The sequence below is a fragment of the Centruroides vittatus genome, unplaced genomic scaffold, assembly GCF_030686945.1.
Source record: "Centruroides vittatus isolate TY-2023 unplaced genomic scaffold, ASM3068694v2 contig_341, whole genome shotgun sequence".
In the NCBI taxonomy this organism is placed as follows: Eukaryota; Metazoa; Arthropoda; class Arachnida; order Scorpiones; family Buthidae; genus Centruroides; species Centruroides vittatus.
Genome location: NW_027122166.1, coordinates 2,972,256 through 2,995,226, shown reverse-complemented (window position 1 = coordinate 2,995,226; position 22,971 = coordinate 2,972,256). Strand labels below are relative to the sequence as shown.

Here is a 22,971-nt window from a genome sequence, read left to right as displayed (position 1 = left end):
TCCATATACTTTTTTGACAAACGACATATAATCGAGAATGACGTAACTCGAGGTATACCTGTATATTGATTTTAAAGGATTGTATTTATTTAACATTCAAAAATATAAATTAATAGAAAAAAACACAATCATCAAAGCAATATCTATCAATAATTAGATTTTACTTAAACATTAACCCTTGCCGCTGCTTAAAAATGCTTCTATTGCAATAAAGAAGTTGGCAGTAAATATAAACAACTTCTCTTTTGTTTAAAGATTCCAATATTCATTAATTGCAATTAATATATCATTAAGCTTTAACTCTCTTCTATTCATGAAGCATAGAACTAAGGACTTTTTTATATTGAAATATGAACTACTTATAAAATCCAAAAATGTAGTAGTAAGTTGTAAAATTTTTATGTTATGTAGTACAATATCTGTAATCCCAATACTTCGTCTGTTCAATTTTCTCTGCTATATATCCATAAAAAGTAATTGAAAAAATATCCTGATCATAAAATTAGTGAATGATTCATCACATTTTTAACTATACATAAATATTTGAACTGATAACAAGTTTTTCTATTAATGACTGTGTAGGTAGTAGTTGGTACTTTTAACATTCAAAGAGAATATCTTTATTCCATTAAGTAGGCTAGAGTTTCCAGAGTAGTTTTTTTTTTATTTAAAATACAAAATTCTAATAGAAATTAATTATTATTTAATAATTCAACAGCAGATTTGACACAGTTAATCCTATCTTCTTGATACAGTTTAATTTGGTTTTGTTGTAGTTCAGTTAAATGATCAATAATTGAACAGTATTTCAGTAAAATATAATTATTTAATTTAAAATTTGGATGAAAATGTGATATTAAAATGTAAAATTATCACACATTATCCCTTATCTTTATGAACTTGAAAAAGATAGACTTATCCAAAGTCTCACTGTCTGAACTAATAGTTTGCTTAAATTAATAATATATTTTCAGATCTGCAACTTTATTTTAGGTTACTATCATGTTAAAAACTTAAAATAGTTTAAATTTATTTATCACAAAAAATCTTTTGGAATTAATCTGGAAAAAATATATGAAAGAAGCATTTCTTTCATGTATTTTTTTACAAATTTAATTCCAAAAGATTTTCCATGATATATAAATTTAAACTATTACAAAGAGGTTATATCTATTCTTAAATATTCATATGCTATATCGAATTTCCATATTCCTTATCAGCAAACTGCAAGTCAAAGTTTACTGTTACATCACTGTAACTATCAAACTAAAAGCTGATAATGTTATCAATATATTGTGTTTATATATTTTTTCTCTATGTTAATCTAAAAGAAATGATTACTGTCTGAATAGAGAATTATTTCAACAACTAAAAGTGAAACCAAATAATGAAAAGTGTCTAAACACATTTAACTTAATAATACTTATATAATTTTTACCAGCTAAAATGATTTAGCAACATTTTATTAATTCCATTCCTTAAGATGTTGCCATCTCTTATAAATAAATTTGAAATACATCTATAGTAGAATCTATAATAAATAATATAATGTCTATAATATAAATACTGTATCAAAACTGTTATAAGTAATACAGGAATATATTGAAAAGATCCATTGTACAATTTAAATTTAAACTGAATATGTACTAAATTATTATAAATAAAGAGAACATTAGTTATAAATATCTATGAAATAAATCTAATTTTTATACAATAATTGAAAAATTTCAGTTAGTTTCAAAAATCTTTCTACAGTTATGTGATAAAATCCATGCATTAGTTTCATGGGTTTATTAAATTATCTTTGGAAAAATACGTTATATAAACTAAATCATGCATGATGAGGTACATTAATTTGACAAATGTGGTTAGGTGAATTCAATATCAGACATGTAAAAAGTTTTATTATTCTGGGCAATGTCCTATCACCTCATCATATTTTCTGTCTGCATCTTCAGCCATTGTTCTTGCTTCTTTCAACTGAAATTCCAATCCATTCATTCTTTCTTCATCTGTAATACTCCTGTGTTCAAGCATCTTGCGCATTCTAAGTAAGGAAATAATCATGCTAACATTCTTCATGATCTATTTTTTTAACTTGAACCCACAATAAAGTATTTGATATTGGATAATGCTTAAATTATTTCAAATAATAATACATCGTAGATAAAAAAATATTAACCATTTCAAATAAATGATGATAAGCAATTTCTAAATCAAAATCACATTTCAATTCACTTTCTTTTCAAGAAAATATCTTAAAAACTAGACAATGTTTTTATCAAGGATATTTAATAACTACATAGCATTTACCTTGCTTTTACTTACCTCTTCATATTTTTTATCAGATTCTTCAGCAATCAACCTAGCTTGACCTAGTTGAGTTTCTAATAATGCTATCCGGTCATCTTCCATATTAGTACGGTTTTCCAAGGCTTTTCTGATGCTACAGAAATCATAGAGCAACAAAAACATGCAGACATGCAAATTGCACAAGTTATAATACTACAAGATTATTATAAATATTTTAAAGCATAAAAAATTTTCTATGGTTTATTGTTAGTGGCAGGTTTACTTCTGCTTAAAACTAAAACTTATTCTTTCAACAAGCTTTAAAAACACTACTTCAGAAAGGATAATTCTTTTACTTTCCATTAACTTACTTAATGTTTTTTACTGTATATTATTAAATTACACTTTTCTAGAAATATGAGAACATTAATTTTGACATAATGGATATTTAAAATAGATAATTAGACATGATTCCCAATTATGTAACATATAATGAATATAAAGGTCATTTGCAAACATTTTCATTCATAATGAAATTATAAAAACCTGTTCTTCAAAGACAGAATATATAAAAGATCAAGATTTTCAACAAAATTGGAAGTTTAACAACAGTGAGATCAAATAATATAATCATTGCTTATATATAATATTATATAATAAATGATTCATCTTTTATATAAACTTTTAATACACCATCAATGGTTTATTACAACAAATAATAGAACATAATCAAAACAGTTCAGGTTAAATTAATATTTAATGAATTATAAAATTGATTTAACAACTGAATTGTGATAGTGTGTGTGTGTGTGTGTGTGTTTGTCCTTCATGCATTACCATACCATTTATCCGATTGCCATGAAACTTTGGGAAGTTGTTTAATACACTCCCACAAAGGTTTCTGGCATATGTGAAGACCACCATTTCCCCCCTTCAAAAATATATTTATATATGGATTAAGGCTTTTATGTCCAACAGATGGCGCTAACTTCCGACGACCTAAGTTTGCTTTTCTGTGAAGCATTGTTTTTCTGTGAGAACGGACTAAACCAGATCATTTTCTATCTATCTATATAAATAAAATATAACGTTCGTTTGTTCCTACCGATTCCTTTGAAATTTTGACGCTACGTTGCATTCGAATACGCACGTGTTTTTATATAATACACATGTCGAAATTCCCCCACTGGGGGGAGAGGGACAGGATTAAGGCTTACTGTGAAGAACTCGGCTTCTATTTATACTATTTTGCATGCGTTTTTTGCGTTTTTAATTGCGTTTTAATAGGTTACGTCAACAGAATATATACTAAAAAGAGATTTTTCGATATTTCCTTGCGGGGGAGAGGGACAGGATTAAGGCTTACTGTGAAGAACTCAACTTTTATTATACTATTTTAGACGTGTGTTTGATTGCGTTTTAATAGGGTACGTCAACAGAATATACACTAAAAAGGGATTTTTCGATATTCCCTTGCGAGGGAGAGGGACAGAATTAAGGCTTACTGTGAAGAACTCGGCTTTTATTATACTATTTTAGACGTGTGTTTGATTGCGTTTTAATAGGTTACGTCAACAGAATATATACTAAAAAGAGATTTTTCGATATTTCCTTGCGGGGGAGAGGGACAGGATTAAGGCTTACTGTGAAGAACTCAACTTTTATTATACTATTTTAGACGTGTGTTTGATTGCGTTTTAATAGGGTACGTCAACAGAATATACACTAAAAAGGGATTTTTCGATATTCCCTTGCGAGGGAGAGGGACAGAATTAAGGCTTACTGTGAAGAACTCGGCTTTTATTATACTATTTTAGACGTGTGTTTGATTGCGTTTTAATAGGGTACGTCAACAGAATATACACTAAAAAAGGATTTTTCGATATTCCCTTGCGAGGGAGAGGGACAGGATTAAGGCTTACTGTGAAGAAACTCGGCTTTTATTTATACTATTTTAGACGTGTGTTTGATTGCGTTTTAATAGGGTACGTCAACAGAATATACACTAAAAAAGGGATTTTTCGATATTCCCTTGCGAGGGAGAGGGACAGGATTAAGGCTTACTGTGAAGAACTCGGCTTCTATTTATACTATTTTACATGCGGTTTTTTGCGTTTTTAATTGCGTTTTAATAGGTGACGTCAACAGAATATACACTAAAAAAGGGATTTTTCGATATTCCCCAGCGGGGAAAGGGACAGAATTAAGGCTTACCGTGAAGAACTCGGCTTCTATTTATACTATTTTACATGCGGTTTTTTGCGTTTTTAATTGCGTTTTAATAGGTGACGTCAACAGAATATACACTAAAAAAGGGATTTTTCGATATTCCCCAGCGGGGAAAGGGACAGAATTAAGGCTTACCGTGAAGAACTCGGCTTCTATTTATACTATTTTACATGCGGTTTTTTGCGTTTTTAATTGCGTTTTAATAGGTGACGTCAACAGAATATACACTAAAAAAGGGATTTTTCGATATTCCCCAGCGGGGAAAGGGACAGAATTAAGGCTTACCGTGAAGAACTCGGCTTCTATTTATACTATTTTACATGCGGTTTTTTGCGTTTTTAATTGCGTTTTAATAGGTGACGTCAACAGAATATACACTAAAAAAGGGATTTTTCGATATTCCCCAGCGGGGAAAGGGACAGAATTAAGGCTTACCGTGAAGAACTCGGCTTCTATTTATACTATTTTACATGCGGTTTTTTGCGTTTTTAATTGCGTTTTAATAGGTGACGTCAACAGAATATACACTAAAAAAGGGATTTTTCGATATTCCCAGCGGGGAAAGGGACAGAATTAAGGCTTACCGTGAAGAACTCGGCTTCTATTTATACTATTTTACATGCGGTTTTTTGCGTTTTTAATTGCGTTTTAATAGGTGACGTCAACAGAATATACACTAAAAAAGGGATTTTTCGATATTCCCCAGCGGGGAAAGGGACAGAATTAAGGCTTACCGTGAAGAACTCGGCTTCTATTTATACTATTTTACATGCGGTTTTTTGCGTTTTTAATTGCGTTTTAATAGGTGACGTCAACAGAATATACACTAAAAAGGGATTTTTTGAAATTCCCCCCATGGGGGAAGTGTTACACATTTATAATAGATACATTTTGAGCCACAACAACGCGTGGCCGGGTCAGCTTAATATTTAATGAATTATAAAATTGATTTAACAACTGAATTAGACAGAATTATAAATTTTCTAAAAAAAACAAGAATTCAATTATCAGTATGAAAATGAAAATTTGTATATAAATTTCATAGAAATATCTTATAATATTTCTATGAAAATCAAATATTTTTAATAATCTTAACATTTACAGCATTCTTGCTTTTTTCTTTTCTTTGAATGCTATCAGAGGGAAATTTCTAGATTTAACATAGAGACTTATCTTTAAAATTTTATCCACTAGTAATGCTCCCTCTAATGCAATTTTTCTAATGTTTTAAGATTCTAACTGAAATATTTCAAAATATCTCTAATATTTTTCTTAATTTATCTTCTGGATTTATTTCACAAATTTAACCAATCTTTCAGGCAAAGTAAATGACCTCTAGTTCTAGTAATCTTGTTATGAAATAGAATAATATTAACTCACTTTTCTATACAGTTACTTCCTGTTCTTTATCATTTATAACTGGTCAGAAAGCATTCTTCAAAAAGTTTTTTTAAATATAGTTTCCTTGTCTATCTGAAAGTTTTCTTTGAAAAATTCTTAAGTAATTGCATGGTTTTATGATGGGCAAATAGACGATGAATCTTATCTGAATTCTTACATTAATTAGAAAATCAGTTTAGGCTACATTCACGAGTTTGTTAAACTTCTCTATCTCATGAACAATGGTTGATTCTATGCATACATTTTAACTTAATATTTGGGCCTACTTTTTCATGCTCTAAATTATAAAATTTTGCAGAACATGGGTGCTACAAACAGTTTTTCCACTGAATTTTATGCAATTCAGTATTTGTCGCAAACTCTTTTATTATTATTATAATATTAATTTATAAATCTTAAACAATTTCCCAGACAATATAATTCTGCATTTGCTCATAAAATTACATCATTCTGTTTCATTTTCAACTTTAATTTAGAGTAAGAGAATTTGTAAATAAATATTTTACAATCCACAGCTATTTATATTATTATGGACATAATGCATAGTAAATGAATATTGCCCTCTTTTTCTAACAGAGACAGCCATGGTACTCAAAACTGATTCGTTTTATAAAATTTTTTTTTAAACTTTCAGTTCCAAAAAATCTTGAACTATTCTGAAACCAAACTAAAATAACTATCAATTTATTCCTAGATACAAATTAAAAAAAGTCAAGGTTCATAACTAGTCCTCTTCTTCATTTATGTATTTAAACTTACTTTGTTCATGTTTTCCATATCAATACCACAGGTTAGTTGATTTAAAAAATTATGTTATTTTCTATTCCATAACTGCTCACAATTTCCTTCAAATTTTAAAATTTCATATACTCATCATGGTTTACAAAGTTATTTTGAAAGAATACATTTTTCTTAATATTTCTCTCACTTTTTACATCTGTTGTTTTAGGAAGAAACATCTATAAGATACTAATCAGTTTATTTTCTTATTTTGTTTGCATTATTTATCTGTATATCTTTATACATACAGTAATATACAGTATATATAATATGTACTGTATAATGTTTAATATTTTCTTATAAATATTTTGTATATGCTTTTATTTTATTTATTTATTTATGAACATTATAAATTTTAAATAATGATGATAATCTGATTATCAATAATTAATGAATGGAATGATGACAAATTATAGATAAAATAATTGAATGAATAACAGCATTTGAGTATATACTATTTTAAGCTACAATAAAACATTAATGGCATTCAGTTTCACCTGAATCTAGAACTTTACTTTCTTCTTCAAAAATATTAAGAATACTGTCAGATATCAAAATTTCTCTCTTAATCTAAAATGAGCAAATTATTAAACCAAGTTATTGTACTTTTCTTTATTCACTGCTATATAGAACATAGAATATTGTAGAGATTACCATTAAACTTAAAAAATATATTTTCAAATACAAAAGACAATTTTGTGAAAACCACCGAGAGAAAACTGACATTAAACTATATAATGTAGAAGAACTGCTGTAATGTAAATATAAAGTAAACAAAAAATATTAAGCAAGAAATAAAAAATGTTTGCTCAAACAGCTGGAGTTACATCATCATTTTGGCAATAAGATTTTATTGGGAAAACACGATTAATAAGTTATGATTTCCAGTATTTATTATGTAAAGAGAGCTATGTTTTATATTGCATGCCATTTGTCATTTTTATTTGCAAATATCTACAGATATAAAGTGACAGTATCATTCTCCCTAGATAGCTGAAACTGGAATTATACAACCTTCACAAAATTACTTTCTTTAAATTATAGAGAACAAATTTTCTACATTGCACTACAATTTATTTTTGGTCCTTCGCTGAAAAAGGAAAATCTAATTATGACCATTTGATATTTATTGTTTTTATTGTTCATAAAAAAAGGAACAAAAGACATTCTAAATTGTGAAAAATCTGAGTAAATATGACTATAATATTATTTATTTATTTTTTTTTATTGCTGTTGCTGTCATTATATGTTATTTTAATGCACGGTTTTTGTTCTAAAATGTTCAAATGATTTATTACACAAATTACATTATGTACAAAATAATAATTTTTAGATTTCATCATTATAATAGTTTAGAATTTCATTTCATGTGAAATTATTGATTAGGAATTTATGCATTGCTAATATATTTTTAGTATTTACATATTAATCTGAAACATTTGATTTAAATGTAATTTTTGAAATGACTTTATAAACTAACTCTGATTTTTTTAATGTGTAGTTTAGACATAATAAATATAATAATATTTCACTCAAAATATAACCTAATAACGAAATGATTCATTCAAAATGTAGGGCATGCATAATAATTACAGTTATAATCTAAATTACACTATACTTTCATCAGATTATATTTTAAAAATAATCAAAAATTATAATTTATATTTAGAAAATATGATTTTATCATCTTTTCCAATTGTTCTCACATAGTTACAATTTTATAATTTTCAGAAAATGAAAAGTAAAAGAAATAAATATTAGTTTACTTTTTATATTATTAATTGGGTCAATCATTAACATTTGTAAGTAAATTAATTAATTACAGGGAAAAATCATGCTAATTCTACTTATAAAAACCATTACTTATAATATTTACAGAAGCAGAAATACTTATAAATTCAGAAATAATTACAGTTGCATAAAAATTGAAGTTAGTAGATCAAACAATGATCTATTAACCTATAAATTTAGATCAAGGATATTATTTGTAATCACAGAGAAAGTAATTCCTAAATGATTTTTAAGATCTAAAAAAACACTGCTTAAAGAATTGATAATCAAATAAATAAATAAAAAAAAAAAAGGTTTTGTAAAATCCTACATAAGAGTTATGAGAAAACTGACATTCAGAAATGGGTAAGGACAAATTTTTTAATTAAAAATAATTTATTCTTAAAGGACAAATCCTAAATTTTCAATACCATACACTTGATTTTTGTTGTTGCAATCTAAATTCATTAAAAGTAGTGCAGTTAACTTATTCTTTTCACTAAATTATTTGAATTAGCCTAATAAATTTTTTCAATCAAAATTTTGTTTAGAAAGTCCTTATTGATAAATTAATAAAATTGAAAAAAAGTTATGTATTGAACAGGAAAATGCTTTGATATTCTGTGACATTTGAATAAATTATAGACATTTTTATTCTGTTAAATTAACAAAATAAAAAAAAATTTCCTCAAAATATATTTTTAAAATGAATTTTTTTAATTTTCAAGGAAAAATGATAACATTTAGTATTTATATTTAATATTGAAATTATTAAATATCAACTTGTGTAATAATTATAAAGCATTTTCTTAAATATATAATTTCCAATGACTTAAAAGACCACGAACAAATTTCTAGTTACTACGCAAATTATTTAAAAGTTAATAATATTCAGTTAAGTAAAAACTATAAATAAATCATATAATGTAAATATTTGAGAAAGTAATTTTTCATATTATAAAATATTAGGGAATAACATATACAATTTAAAAATAAATTCAAATGTTCGGTAAAAGTTATGTTTAGAATAAACAAATTCCAAAATAAAACTTTAATTTTCAGAACATAAAAAATGAAAAGGTTATAAAACTATAATATTAAATAAATAAATAAATGCCAGTAATATGTGATAACTACAAATAAATCAAGCTATAAATCAAACAATAAATATTTTTAATAAAAAATTTAAGCATAAACAATAATTGCCAATAATTATATAATTAATTATATCTCCATAAATTCTTGCTTAAGAATATTTATAAAACTGAGTTCAAACAACTAAAAATACTCCAAACAATACTATTATCATCTTCATAGATAAAAATATAAAACATCAAATAACCCAATTCTTGATTAATACCAAACAATCTGACAGTTAAACATAATAGAGTCAATACAATCTGGCAGATTGGCAGATTATTCAGTACTAATCTTCATGGATTTCAAGTACATTGAAAAGTGTAATGCAATAAAGATTAACAGCATCAACATTATATATAATTTAATATTTACTAGAATTTTCCAACATTTCATTTTTACATTTAAGATTTACATTAGTTTCTTACTGTAAGGACATGTAAATTAATCAGATGCTGTTATCCTGAAGATAATTGAATTTTATAGTATTAAATAATATTTGTTGACCCAATCATTAATGAGCTATCAGAATTTTAAAATGAAATAAAAAATTAATATATTACATATGTTTATGTGTTGAAAGATATCAAGTCAAAGTTAACAAATATAAATCAAGAATAAATACACTGTAAGAAAATAAAATATGATTGCAACTGGATTAAAATAATCTCTTATAATATTAGTGAAAAATCATAAAAGTAATATCAGAAGTGTTTTAATGGTACTAAAATCATTTTAAATATACACTTCTGAGTTATAAATTTATATTCAGGAACAAGAAAAGCAGAATAAAGTTGCTCTAGTAAAATAACTACAATACATAAAGCAACATTTTTCTACAGAAATACAAGAAATAAAACTCAAGAACTGTTTAAACAGCATAATAAAATTTTTAACAGTGGAAAAATACTAAGAATTATCTAAATATCTGATTTATTGAACTGTCTTTTGATAAAATTTTTTAAAAGAACAAAGTCAAAATTGTACAAGACACAAGACTGAAATTATTGCAAAATTATATATGACATGTAATTTCTTTTTATTTATGTTATATATAAAATACTAAAAAAACTTATTTATATTGCTTAATGACATTAAGCAATATCAAAAAAAAGCAATGGCTGAAATATATACCTATATTTACATCAATAAACAATGCATTATTTATGTTTCATAATTAAAATTTTTAAGATTTAACATTACTTAAGTTAAATCAATATTTCAAAATATACTTTAATAATATTATGTTCATTTTTGAAATAGTAATTATAAAAATAAATGTTTTGTAGATAATTAACTAAAGAGACTATTTTTGTAAAAAAATTTTTATTACATGACATCAACATTCATTGAATATTGTAAATTTATCTGTTTGTCAAAAATAATATTTAAAGTAAAAAATAATGATGGCATACATCATTAATGAGATGAAACAAAAAAATAAATAAATTCAGTCTGTGTTCAAATTTTTTAAACATAAAAGTAAACATACAAAAAGAGCAAATAAATAAGTTTCAGTTATGTATTTCAATGTTTAAAAAAGATTTAACTCCAATACACTGAATCCATTTTGTATTTCAGCATAATATTTATTTTATTAGTTGTTTTATTTCAAGAGCGTTTTTTAATTTATGACAAACAAAAAATACTTTCTAATTAAAAAAAATTTAATTTACTGAAACATTAAAAATTTGACAAAATAAAAATTTTATTTATAATTAATTAACTAATTATTCTCTCTTTTATGTTTTTTTAAATATACCAAATTTGCAATATATATAAAAAGGCAGATTTAATAAATTGATAATTTCTAGTAAGATATTTCAAAAGTTAGAAAAGTTCATATTATAAAAAATTTTTATATCTACAAAGCTTGATCCAAATTAAACCAATGAATCAAACAAAATTTTTATACAGTCATAACTCGATACTTGAACGGTTCGAAGCCCAAACAAATTGGTACCAGACCAAAAATTTCGAAAAAAAAAAATGCCCCTGTTCCTGAACAAAATTTTGGTACTCAAACAGGAAAGCACATCAAGCCAGTGGCGGCATCAGTTACGAGACAGTCATTGTTTCGCATGCATATTAACTTATGCTGTGCTATATTTTTTGGATTAGCATCTTTTTCTTTTGATTTATTAGCCCTTAAACATGGGTCCCAAGAAGAATAAAAGTGAAAGTGGTCAAGTGGAAAGGAAAACAGAGAACAATCGAACTGAAAAAAAAAAATCATTGCTAAACACAAAAATGGAGTGCGTGTTTCGGATCTTGCTGTCCAATATTCTACGGCTAAGTCGACAATATCGACTATTTTAAAGAATAAAGAAACAACAAAAAGAGCAACAAAAGGAGTAACTACGTTGACCTCAGATACTTGAAGGAGTGGAGAAGTTGCTACTTATTTTTATAAATGAGAAACAGTTACAAAGTGATAGCATTAGTGAGACATTTATTTGCAAAAAGGCACTAGAAATCTATGACAATTTAGTGAAGAAAACTCCTGGTACAAGTACGAGTGCTTTTGTATTCAAGGCTAGTAGAGGGTGGTTTGAAAATTTTAAGAACCGAAGTGGAATACATAACGTAGTAAGGCATGGAGAAAGAGCTAGTTCAGACAAGGAAGGGGCTGAGAAATTTTTTGCTGAGTTTAGTAAACTTATGATGGAAGAAGGTTATGCACCTCAACAGGTGTTAAATGCAGGCGAAACTGGGCTATTTTGGAAGAAAATGCCGAAGAGAACCTATATTACAAAGGAAGAAAAAGCACTACCAGGGCACAAGCCAATGAAAGATAGGCTTACTCTTTTGCTGTGTGGTAACGCAAGTGGAGATTTTAAGGTTAAGCCATTGTTGGTTTATCACTCCGATAACCCAAGGGTGTTCAAAAGGAACAATATTATGAAGAGTAAATTGCCTGTTATGTGGCGTGCTAATTCAAAGGCCTGGATGACACGGCAATTTTTTGTTGAGTGGGTGCATGAAGTTTTTGCACCAAGTGTGAAAGAATATTTGCAAGAAAAGAACTTGCCAATATTCCTGTAAGGTGAGCAGGAGCATTATCTAGTAGGAGAAGGCATTTTGCCTTCTCCTACTAGATAATGCTCCTGCTTACCCTCCAGGCTTGGAGAAGGATTTAGTCGAAGAATTCGACTTTATTCAGGTTAAATATCTGCCACCTAACACAACCCCTTTGCTACAACCAATGGATCAACAGGTCATTTCTAATTTCAAGAAATTGTACACTAAATCCTTGTTTCGAAAGTGTTTTGAAGTCACTAATGACACTCTGTTAACTTTGAAAGAATTTTGAAAAAATCATTTCCATATTCTTAATTGCGTTCATCTTACTGACAATGCATGGAACCAAGTGACATACTGCACCATAAATTCAGCATGAAGGGAACTCTGGCCCGACTGTACCAGAGCGAGATTTTGAGGGCTTTAATGAAGAAATTGTGGATGACATTGTTTCTATTGGACAAAGCATAGGCTTGGAGGTCAACAATGAGGATATTGAAGAGCTCGTGGAAGACCACAGTACCGAGCTTACTACAGGAGAGTTGGAACAACTTCAAAATGAGCAACAAAGGATTTTGGCTGAGGATATGTCTTCGAGGAAGGACGAAGGGAAGGAGGATATCCCAAGTTCAGTGATTAAAGAAATTTGTGCTAAGTGGGGGGATGTGCAAGTTTTTGTTGAAAAATCTCAGCCTGATACCATGGTAGCCAATAGGGCTGTACACCTTTTCAATGAAAATGTCACATCTCATTTCCATAAAATTCTGCAAAAAAACAAGACTGTTGCTTCTGCGCAACAGACAATGTTGCGCAGAAGCAACAGACAATGAATAAGTTTTTAATTAAAGATTTACCTGCCCAAAAGCGACAGAAAAGGGAAGCAACCCCCGAAGTTCCATTACCAGATGTTTTTATGGAAGGGGATTCCACTTTTCGGCAGTAACTCCTGCTCTTCCTCCTCACACCTCCATCCACTTACGCCATCATATCGCAATCAAAAAGGTAAGTTTTTGTATGTTAAAATGACTTCTTTAATGTTTTTACTATTTATTGAGAGTTATACAGGGTGGGCCAGCGAAAACGAAACGGCAGAGTGTTCGTGTTCGTCCAAGCAAAGCGCTCGGACAGGTCGATTTTATTCTCGAGGAGACATCTTTTGCAATAAAGTTTTTGCGATTTTGAATACAACAGACAACAAAAAATTTTAAAAACTCATTTATTTTGTATTAACTAAAAAAGCATTTATTTCGAAAAAAATGATTGTTTAGTTAATATTCAGAATCGCAAAAACTTTATTGCAAAAGATGTCCCCTCGAGAGTAAAATCGACCTGTCCGAGCGCTTTGCTTGGACGAACACGAACACTCTGCCGTTTCGTTTTCGCTGGCCCACCCTGTATATGTGTCATTTACTGCTTGCCTAAAAACTAAATATCATTTATACTCTAATCTGTTATGTTACTAGAGAATCAACTGGGGATTGGAATGCATTAATCCATTTTATATTATTTGTAATGGGCAAAAATGATTTGGAGTCCAAACATATTGGTACTCAAACCTCTTTCTGGAACGGATTATGTTCGAGTACCAAGGTACCACTGTATTTACATGATGCTACTATGTTATTGTTGAATTATTTAACAATCTTATACTTTTGAATCAACTCTGATTACATTCATTTCCACAAATTACTGCATTTATCAGAAACAATACTGTATTAAGTAATTCCAGCTAACCATGTATAGTTAGTTAGTTCCATAATTTGTTTAAAAACTTATTTCAAATTTTCTTCACAATTTATACTGAAAATGAATTTTACTTTACTTGTATACATTCCAGAACATTTCCCAATATATAATAATGTTTCCTATTTTCAAGACAAGGTTTTAAATTCTGTTAACTGGATCAAATGTGATCTTTCTGATAGATTTAAAAATTTAGATCAAAACTGAATTCTACCTAACATGTTTCAAAGTTTTTGAAAATATAGTAGTTAACAGGAAACTTGGTAACTGATTAAACATTTCCTTTTTCTCAATTTTATAATTTCATTTATTTTTAAATTGTTTATACCAGTCTATTAAATTCCATTGTATTCTTATTCTTTAAACATTTAACATCTATAATTTGTTATCTTAATTCTATAAAAGGAAAAAAATGCATGGGAGTTTTTCAATGTAAAATTGTATTGCCTAAGAATACATTATTTCAAACAATGAAAACTAAAATCAAATTCTTCAATATCTAAATACTTTTTTAACAGAAAAATTGCCATATTATTCCAATTCTAATAGGGCATGAATATCAATTCTTTAAATGTTATATCTTAGTAATTTAGATAGTAATTTTTTTATTAACTAATCATCAACCGACTTGTTAAACTATATCAACCTAACAAAATATTTTAAATCAAAAAGAATAGAAATTTAAATATAATCTTTTAAATTTTATTCATTTTAAGATAATAAAAAACTGTCTACATTCTTTCAGAGCAAAGAATTTAATAATTTACTTAACCTCTCTTGCATGTAACTAAAGAATAAAAAAAAAAAAACTGTTTAAAAACGATATAATAAATATTATATTACTTTTGAATTGTTTAGAAATTTTATATTTTGTATTGGACACCTGCAGTTGCACTAATTCTTAGAAGTGAATGTACTTATGAAAAACAAGATTCTATAAGTAATTATAATATAATCTTTCATACTATATATGGAAGTGCCAAAAACAAATGATAAAAGTATTCCTTGCAGAAAAAAATGAAACAATTCTGTTAGAAAGATTATTATATATTTAATAAAATTTAAAGAAATATATTAACAAAATTAAGCTACAAAGTTAATAGAAACTTTGTAGCTTAATTTTGTTAATTAAAATGACATATTTCAACCATTTACTATCAAACATTTTCACACTAAAGCTTGTCATATTAAAACAAGATTAAAAAAAGGTATATAAGATATATATATACATTAAATAAATTTGTTTAATTAATAATGTTTTCTTGTTACTTTGTTTAAATATGTAAAATTATACTACTGTTTAAACTTATGAAATTTAATTGAAATGTTTATTATTTTAAATCACACCATTTATGACTGGAATGTATCAATATCATTTAATCTTTAAAATAAATTCTTATCCAAACTTTTTCCTTAACAGCAATTAATTTTTTTCTCATTTATTTATGCTATTCTGAAATAAACTGTTATGCTATCTATTATTATATGAACAAGTCATGTGGAAAAGAAGAAAACTACATGACAGTATTTGTATTTTTAAAAATATGAAAAATTTTTAAATTGATACATAACAGAAATAGCAGAAGTATTATAATTTTCCACTATTGTTTTCCTGAAATAAAAATAAAATTATTCTTTTCTAGTAGTGAATTTCAGTTAATATACATATATATTCAGGAATGTTAAGTTAAACAGATAAATAGTAACCCTGGATGATTTCTCTAACAGAAATAAGCTTAAACTGAATATAAAGTATATTTTCTCATAGAATATAAAATTTGATTCTGTAGGGAACAGTATCTCAGATTTCTTCATCTTTAAAGCAGGTTTTTTAATTCATTTAAATGATAGCTATTCTTTAAATAAAATATTTCTTATATGACACTTAAATTTTTTCTACTTCCTCAGCAATTGCTAATTTTAATAGAATTATAAAAACAATTTTTGAAATTGAAATTCAATTTCAATATTATATTTAAATATGCTTATTTGGACAGATATTTCACATAACACAAATTTTTATATACTAAAAATATTTGCTAAACTTTGTCTTATTTAAATACATTATTGAATATAATTAATCTGAAAATTAAAAAAATCTAACAAATATTTTTCTGTCTTTAATGATTCATTTTGCAATGTAATCTGAAATAAATTACAAAATTGATTGCTTTAGAATGTATCTTTCAACTCATCACTTTTAAAGATAACTTCATAAATAGAATTAAGTTTATCCTTTGATTATAAGTACAGGTAACCCTTGGTTTACGCCGCAGTTCCATTCCTACAAAAGCTGGCGCAAATAGAATCGGCATAAAATGAACCCATATTTACAGTGAGGTATAGGTTCTACATAAATGAAAAACAAGCAAATAATTTTGTTTATTAATACAATTTAATACAAAATACATATATGATAAGTTTAATTTTTAAAAATGTATTTTATGATAAAATAAAGTGAAGTTTTTATTAAAAAATCTTAAGAAAAACAAATGATATTTCAAAGTTTCAAATCTCTTACATTTTTTGGAAAAAAAATACAAGTATCCATCTTTAATTGTTTAGATTTTTGTTTTCTTTCATTAAGAATTTCAGAATATGGTCGAATGGATGCGATGATGCTCCTTTTTACATTTGCACTTCGTTCCCAATCATTGTCTAACTCACACAGCTGATTGCAGAGACAGAGTTTACGTTAAACGATGTTTAACATCAGAACGGCCTATAGACGTTGGCTGGCTGAACCGTGGTTTAAAACGCGTTGCAAAGACAACGAGCGTCTATTTCTGAACGCCCTCTAAAGGAACTTCGGCAAAACATTGGCTCTTACTTTCTTCGCCATTACTCCCCTGTTTTAGGAGTCATTCAGCCAATCAGGTTATTCATTTGTGACGTCAGAATAGGTTGCCAGCTATATTCCAAAAGCTTCCAAAAATAAAATCTTAAGGCCGTCAACAATGATTGCTCGGCAATTAATGACAATCCTTTTCCATTTTGACATTTAATTTTTGTCGCAATATGATTTAAAATACGAACAAATCCATATTTAGAAAATTTATACTGAATTCAAAATTTGTCTTGGGAATAGATTTTTAAGCAATTATTTTGACATTGTCTCCCTTCGTAATAGTAATAATAAAATATTTAAAATTATTCATTTTTTATTTGTGTAATAAGATTTTGGTAATTATTAAAATTATCTTGTTTGTTTAACAGAACATTCTGACTAGATGATTAACTACAATGACTCAGAAATGCATTAATGTTTTATAACCGACATGATACTTGAATTGTAAATAAATGCATCCGATTTAAATTAATTGTAGTTTTAAGTCTTCACTCATTTGAACATCGGAATTTGAATATTTAAAACAAATTTAAAATATTTAATTTTGTTATTTTTGCTCCAAGCAATTAATTAATGAATAATTTTGTTGATTCGTACTGTTTACAACATTTATCAAAGGAATGATATCCACTTTTATCTAAACTTTTCCATCAACAAAACTATCACTTGAACTATCATCTGACCTTTTGGTTGTTGGCCCTGTGCCAAAGGTTCCTTTCGTTTAAGTGACCCCCAATAATTGTGCCACCTTTTCATTTCATTGACATTTGTTTGAGAGAGTTTAGATTCCTCCCACTTTCTTTCACATAGTATAACCCTCCTTCTTTATGTGCTCACATGTATACGCTTTTAGTTTTTGGATCCATAATAGTTGCCCGATTCTTCTGGAATAGTACATTGAATCCATGATCAGTTATCATTCCAACTGACGGTAGGTTGGTCCTTAATTCTGGTACGAAGAGTGTGTTGTCTAATTTGGCTTGAAATCCTCCTTTTGTTTCAATTATTACACCACCACTTCCTTTGATTTCTGTTGTAGATGAGTTGGCCAAGTTTAATTCATTTACATGAGATGTTTTGACATTAGAAAATCTTGCCTTATCATTGCACATGTGTGATGAAGTGCCTGAGTCTAGACACCATTTAAGGTTTTCTTTCCCTTCATTTGCCATAATACTAGCACTGTATGACTGCTGTTTTCGTGTTGTTAGACTTTTAGTCATAGCTCTAAGTGGTTTTCGCTTGTTTCTATCCCAGTATTCTTTCACCTTATGGCCCATTTTGCCACAGTTATAGCATTTGAATTTGAATGGCCCCTTATTTTCCAATTGTTTCATCCATAGTTTGCTTATGTAAAGCACATCCGAATTCTTCGAGTCATCAGTATCATCATTTCGTTTCACGCCTCATACTCTTCTATTAGTTTTATTTTGAGTGTGTCTGGTGAAAGAAATTTCTCTTGTGTCTCTATAGCAATCCGAAATTGTTCGAATGAGTCCGGTATACTATATAGCAGTACTACTGTTAATAGTTCTTTGTTTATGGAGATTTCCATTTCTCTTAACTTATCTACTATATCGAAAAATTCTCTTATGCGATCTGCCATGTTGTCTCCTTCCTTCATTTTCTTGAGAATTAATTTCTTTAGTAACATAGCCTTTCTTGCAGGACCTTTCGATTCAAAAATTTCACATAGCTTATTCCATATTTCGTGTGAGGTGTCACATCCTTTTGTTTGTTTTAATTCTGCTGGGCTTATGGCGAGAATTATATCACACGTTGTCTTCGAGTCTGCTGTGTCCCATTGTTCTGCCACCATCTTTGTACTTTCATCTCCAAGTACGATTTCTGGTTTCTTTCTTTTTCCGATGATGTATTCCCAGGAATCATTTTTGATAAAGAGTGCCTTCGTCTGTATTTTCCATGTATCAAAGTTTTCTTTACACAGTGGTTCTATTCATATAGCTAGTTGGCTGGCCATTTTTTTTTTTCTGTAGGCTTTGTAGTTCTATTTCCTTTTAGATCCTGTAGTTCTAGTCTTCAATACTTAATTTTCCGTTCCTCGGCCCATAACCGTTGTTGGGACAATGACGAGGCAGTCCTTTAACTTAGTCTCAGATTAAAATAAAGTTCAGTTCTATGTATATTTGTTGATACATCCATAATTTGGCACCAACAGAACAACAGGTTTCTTCCTGGCTCCAGCAGTCTTCACAGGGTGTTGCCAGTCCACATAGAGTTTACAACATCAATACTTGGTTTAGTTTCACATTCTCAACAGTAATTGTTGAAGTTTTTCAAGTAATCAATTAAATTAATAGTAATGAAAGGTTTTTGAAATGTCATTTTATGATGAATTTATACATTAAATATAATTCATATATTTTTATTATTATTATTATTATTATTATTTAAAGTTTTGTATAACAAGAATTAATTAATAAATTTTATATGAAATAATGAAATTGCCATAATAGTGATGAAAATAAATCCTATAAAATACAAATCATGAGCTAATTGTATAGGATATAAACTAATTGCAGATTAAAATAAAATTTATTTAAACTATTTTTTTGTCACTCAAATTAATGAAAAACAAATTTATATTTTGTACAGTACTAAGAAATCTGAATATATCAAATAAAAAGCACACTAATAATTAAATGCTTTGTAATCATGATTAATGCAAATTTATTAGTTACCTTAAAACTTCCACTCTAAAATATCTGAATTTATATCTTGTTTTGCAGAATATAATGTATGTTGATTTCATTAATAAAGCATATTTTTATGAATTTTATTTTTTTTAAATTATCCAGCTATTTTTTTCAAATATAATAAAATTACGAAAAAAATTCAACAGAAATTCAACAATACAGCAGATGTAGTGTAAGTCCTGTAAGTTTTACACAACTAGCAATGTTGCAATTTTAATCTATTGCATGACTACCATACTCAAATTCATTCCATAAAAATATATCAATTTATATTAATAAATGTATCATTATGTAGTTCAATGTAAGTTCATAAATGAATAAAATATGAAAGAATATAATCCCAGTAATGTGGAAAGTTTCAATGTGAAATTAGCCACATAATCCATAATACAACTTTTTTAATTTAAATCTTTTTCTTGCAATAACAAAAACAAAATTCAGATCAAATTCCTTCATAAATTTCTTTTTGTGGAAGTTATTTTAAAATAAGTTTAACTACAATTATTTTGAAATTTTTCAAAATAAGCCATTTTAAATCTACAGATCATATTTTTGAAAATTTTTATAAAATCATCATAAATATAAAATTTTTCTATCTATAATTATTTAAAGATGGTAAACTTTTCTAAATATGTTAATCAGATGATCGAGCAATTTTCATATGTAATGTAATCAATTTGTTCCTAAAATTTAAGAAATATATCGTAATACTCTAAGACAGCATAAATAATAACAAACATTGACATCTTTGAATTCTATGTTCAATCAGTTTTTAAAAAACAAGTTTGTTGCAAAAACTTTAATGTAATTCGAAATAAAAAAATTTTATCTAAAGTATTTTGTCAATATATTTCTTCAAAATTACAAGTTAATTTTAAAATTACCAAAAAAAAACTTATAGAAAGGTTTTTAAGTTTTTTAAAGTAAGCTTTTGATAAGATATATTTATTTCAAACTACTGCTGTATTCTGTATTATAGATATATAGTTAATTATTTTTGATGATAAATAATCATTTTGATATTGACTGTAAAAATACATAATTCTAGAATAATAATTTTTAATTAAACTGTCATTTGTTTATTATTTTATCTGATGAGGAAAATCACAAAATCATTAGAGAACTTCCTGTATTAGATTTTATTTGGTTTTATTCCTAATTTCTAGACTAGTGTTCCGCAACCAGTGTGCCGTCACAACGTGAAAGGTGTGATGTAAACTTTTACTTCTCTTCTATTAATTGTCAAGTTTTATTTATATATTTTTATCACAATTGCTGTGTTCCTTATGCTTGTATTTCATTCTCTGTTGCAAGACTGATGAATAAGATGATGTTTATTTATTCTTTATTACAAGCCATGCATTTTTACGTATTCTAAGAAATTAAATATAAAATAAATTTGCTCACAGGTGTTGATGTCTGTTTAATAATAATGATAATAAGAATGATGATAATAATAATAATAATAATAGGTTAGTGGCATTATGTAATTCTATTACTAGTATCATATCATACGTTTTTGAGAAGAACAACATTTTGGTGTGCTGTGTTGTAACACTGTTCTAGACAAAACAGTTCCACAGATGGTGAAACTTATAGAAAGTTGCAAAATATTCTACTAAGTAATATTTTAATTTAATATGTGAATAAAACATCATATGTTTTAACATTAAAATTTTCATTCAACAAGTTTAAGATATTTCTTATACTGTTTAAGATTATACTATATCTGAAAAACACTATTTAGTGTAAATTCTATTTAGTGTAAATATATTCATTAGGATGATGTGATTAAAGAAAAATGTGAATTACAGTAAATCCCTACTAACTTAGACCCTGTTAACTCTGCATAGCTAAAATTTTTTTGAAAAATTATACAATAATTTTAAAATTTCTTGACAATAGAAATTATGATTAACAAGTTTTCAATATCCAAAAGTCTTTGCGATACAGTAGTCAGTAAGTTACAAAAGACTATACGTTGCTATATACTATACTGTCTTAAAATTTTTTTGAGTTTATTTCCTGTAATAATAAATTCAGCACTATAACCTACTAAAGTTCAGTAAAACTTCTGTATCGAGGTGATCCCAATAAATTAATGTACCTCATTTTCCACATTGTCAAAGAAAACATCTCATTAACTTAGACTTTTGTAAACTTTGATAACCTTCATCCTCCCATTAGTCCCAGTTAGCAGAGTTTAATTTATTTTCAAATCATTAAAGTGCCTTGAAATGATTAAATATTTACTTATTAATGACATCAGAATAAATGTGAATTTATAGTTGAAACAAAATTTATGGACTTAAGTGAAAGCACAAAGAGAAAGAATTAGAAAAAAAAGTAATAACAATAATAATTTACTGTATATAAATGAGTAACAGAATATCAACTATTATTAATGAGCTGTCTATTAATAAATAATAATAATCCCAATAAATAAATTGTAGTGTGTGGTAAACCTTTTATTTATTTTTTAATGAATATTTATTGCATTTACTATTATTCAAATGGATATTTAATTATTTTTGCAATAATTTCAAATCATTTTCTTTCATGAATTTCAATAAGATTATTATACTGATGTACAGTAGCTGTTTTGAATAAATATTAAGTCGTACATATACAAATACTGTTCCGCAAATTTAAGACTTTAATAATTATGAAATTTAAATTGAAAAACAATGTTTTTGACATTTTAACTTGTTTACAATTCTAGTAAATTCTATCAAAATTCCAATTAATATCAATATATTGTTATTATAGTTAAGATTCCAAGCATAGAGTTATTGTTTATTTTAAGAGGCAATAGAATTTAAAAATTTAATACACAATCATCATATTTTAAGGAAAAACAGTACAAAACTTTTATAAATAAATCTGATTCTTTTTGTTGCTTATTCTTGTAAGCTGCAGTAAGCTGTATACTTTCTATTAAGATCCTATACAACTTCTACAAGTTTACACTATATTTCTATTTTATAAAATTATGAATTTAATTATATTTCTATAAATAAATAGTTATAATTG

The 22,971-nt window shown here is 26.9% G+C and overlaps 1 protein-coding gene across 17 annotated transcripts in view; it reads right to left on the bottom strand.

The window, feature by feature from the left end:
• The window catches only part of LOC136974106 (tropomyosin-like), a 58,342-nt gene that overhangs the window by 14,361 nt on the left and 21,010 nt on the right, over window positions 1-22,971 (bottom strand). For 12 of the 17 annotated variants that reach the window (XM_067268910.1, XM_067268912.1, XM_067268911.1 and 9 more), the window contains one exon: window positions 2,329-2,446. In XM_067268910.1, the coding sequence (XP_067125011.1) occupies window positions 2,329-2,446 (118 nt within the window). Of the gene's footprint in view, window positions 1-1,929; window positions 2,048-2,328; window positions 2,447-22,971 lie in introns of all 17 variants that reach the window. The other 5 variants (XM_067268901.1, XM_067268903.1, XM_067268902.1 and 2 more) reach the window with 1 other exon arrangement.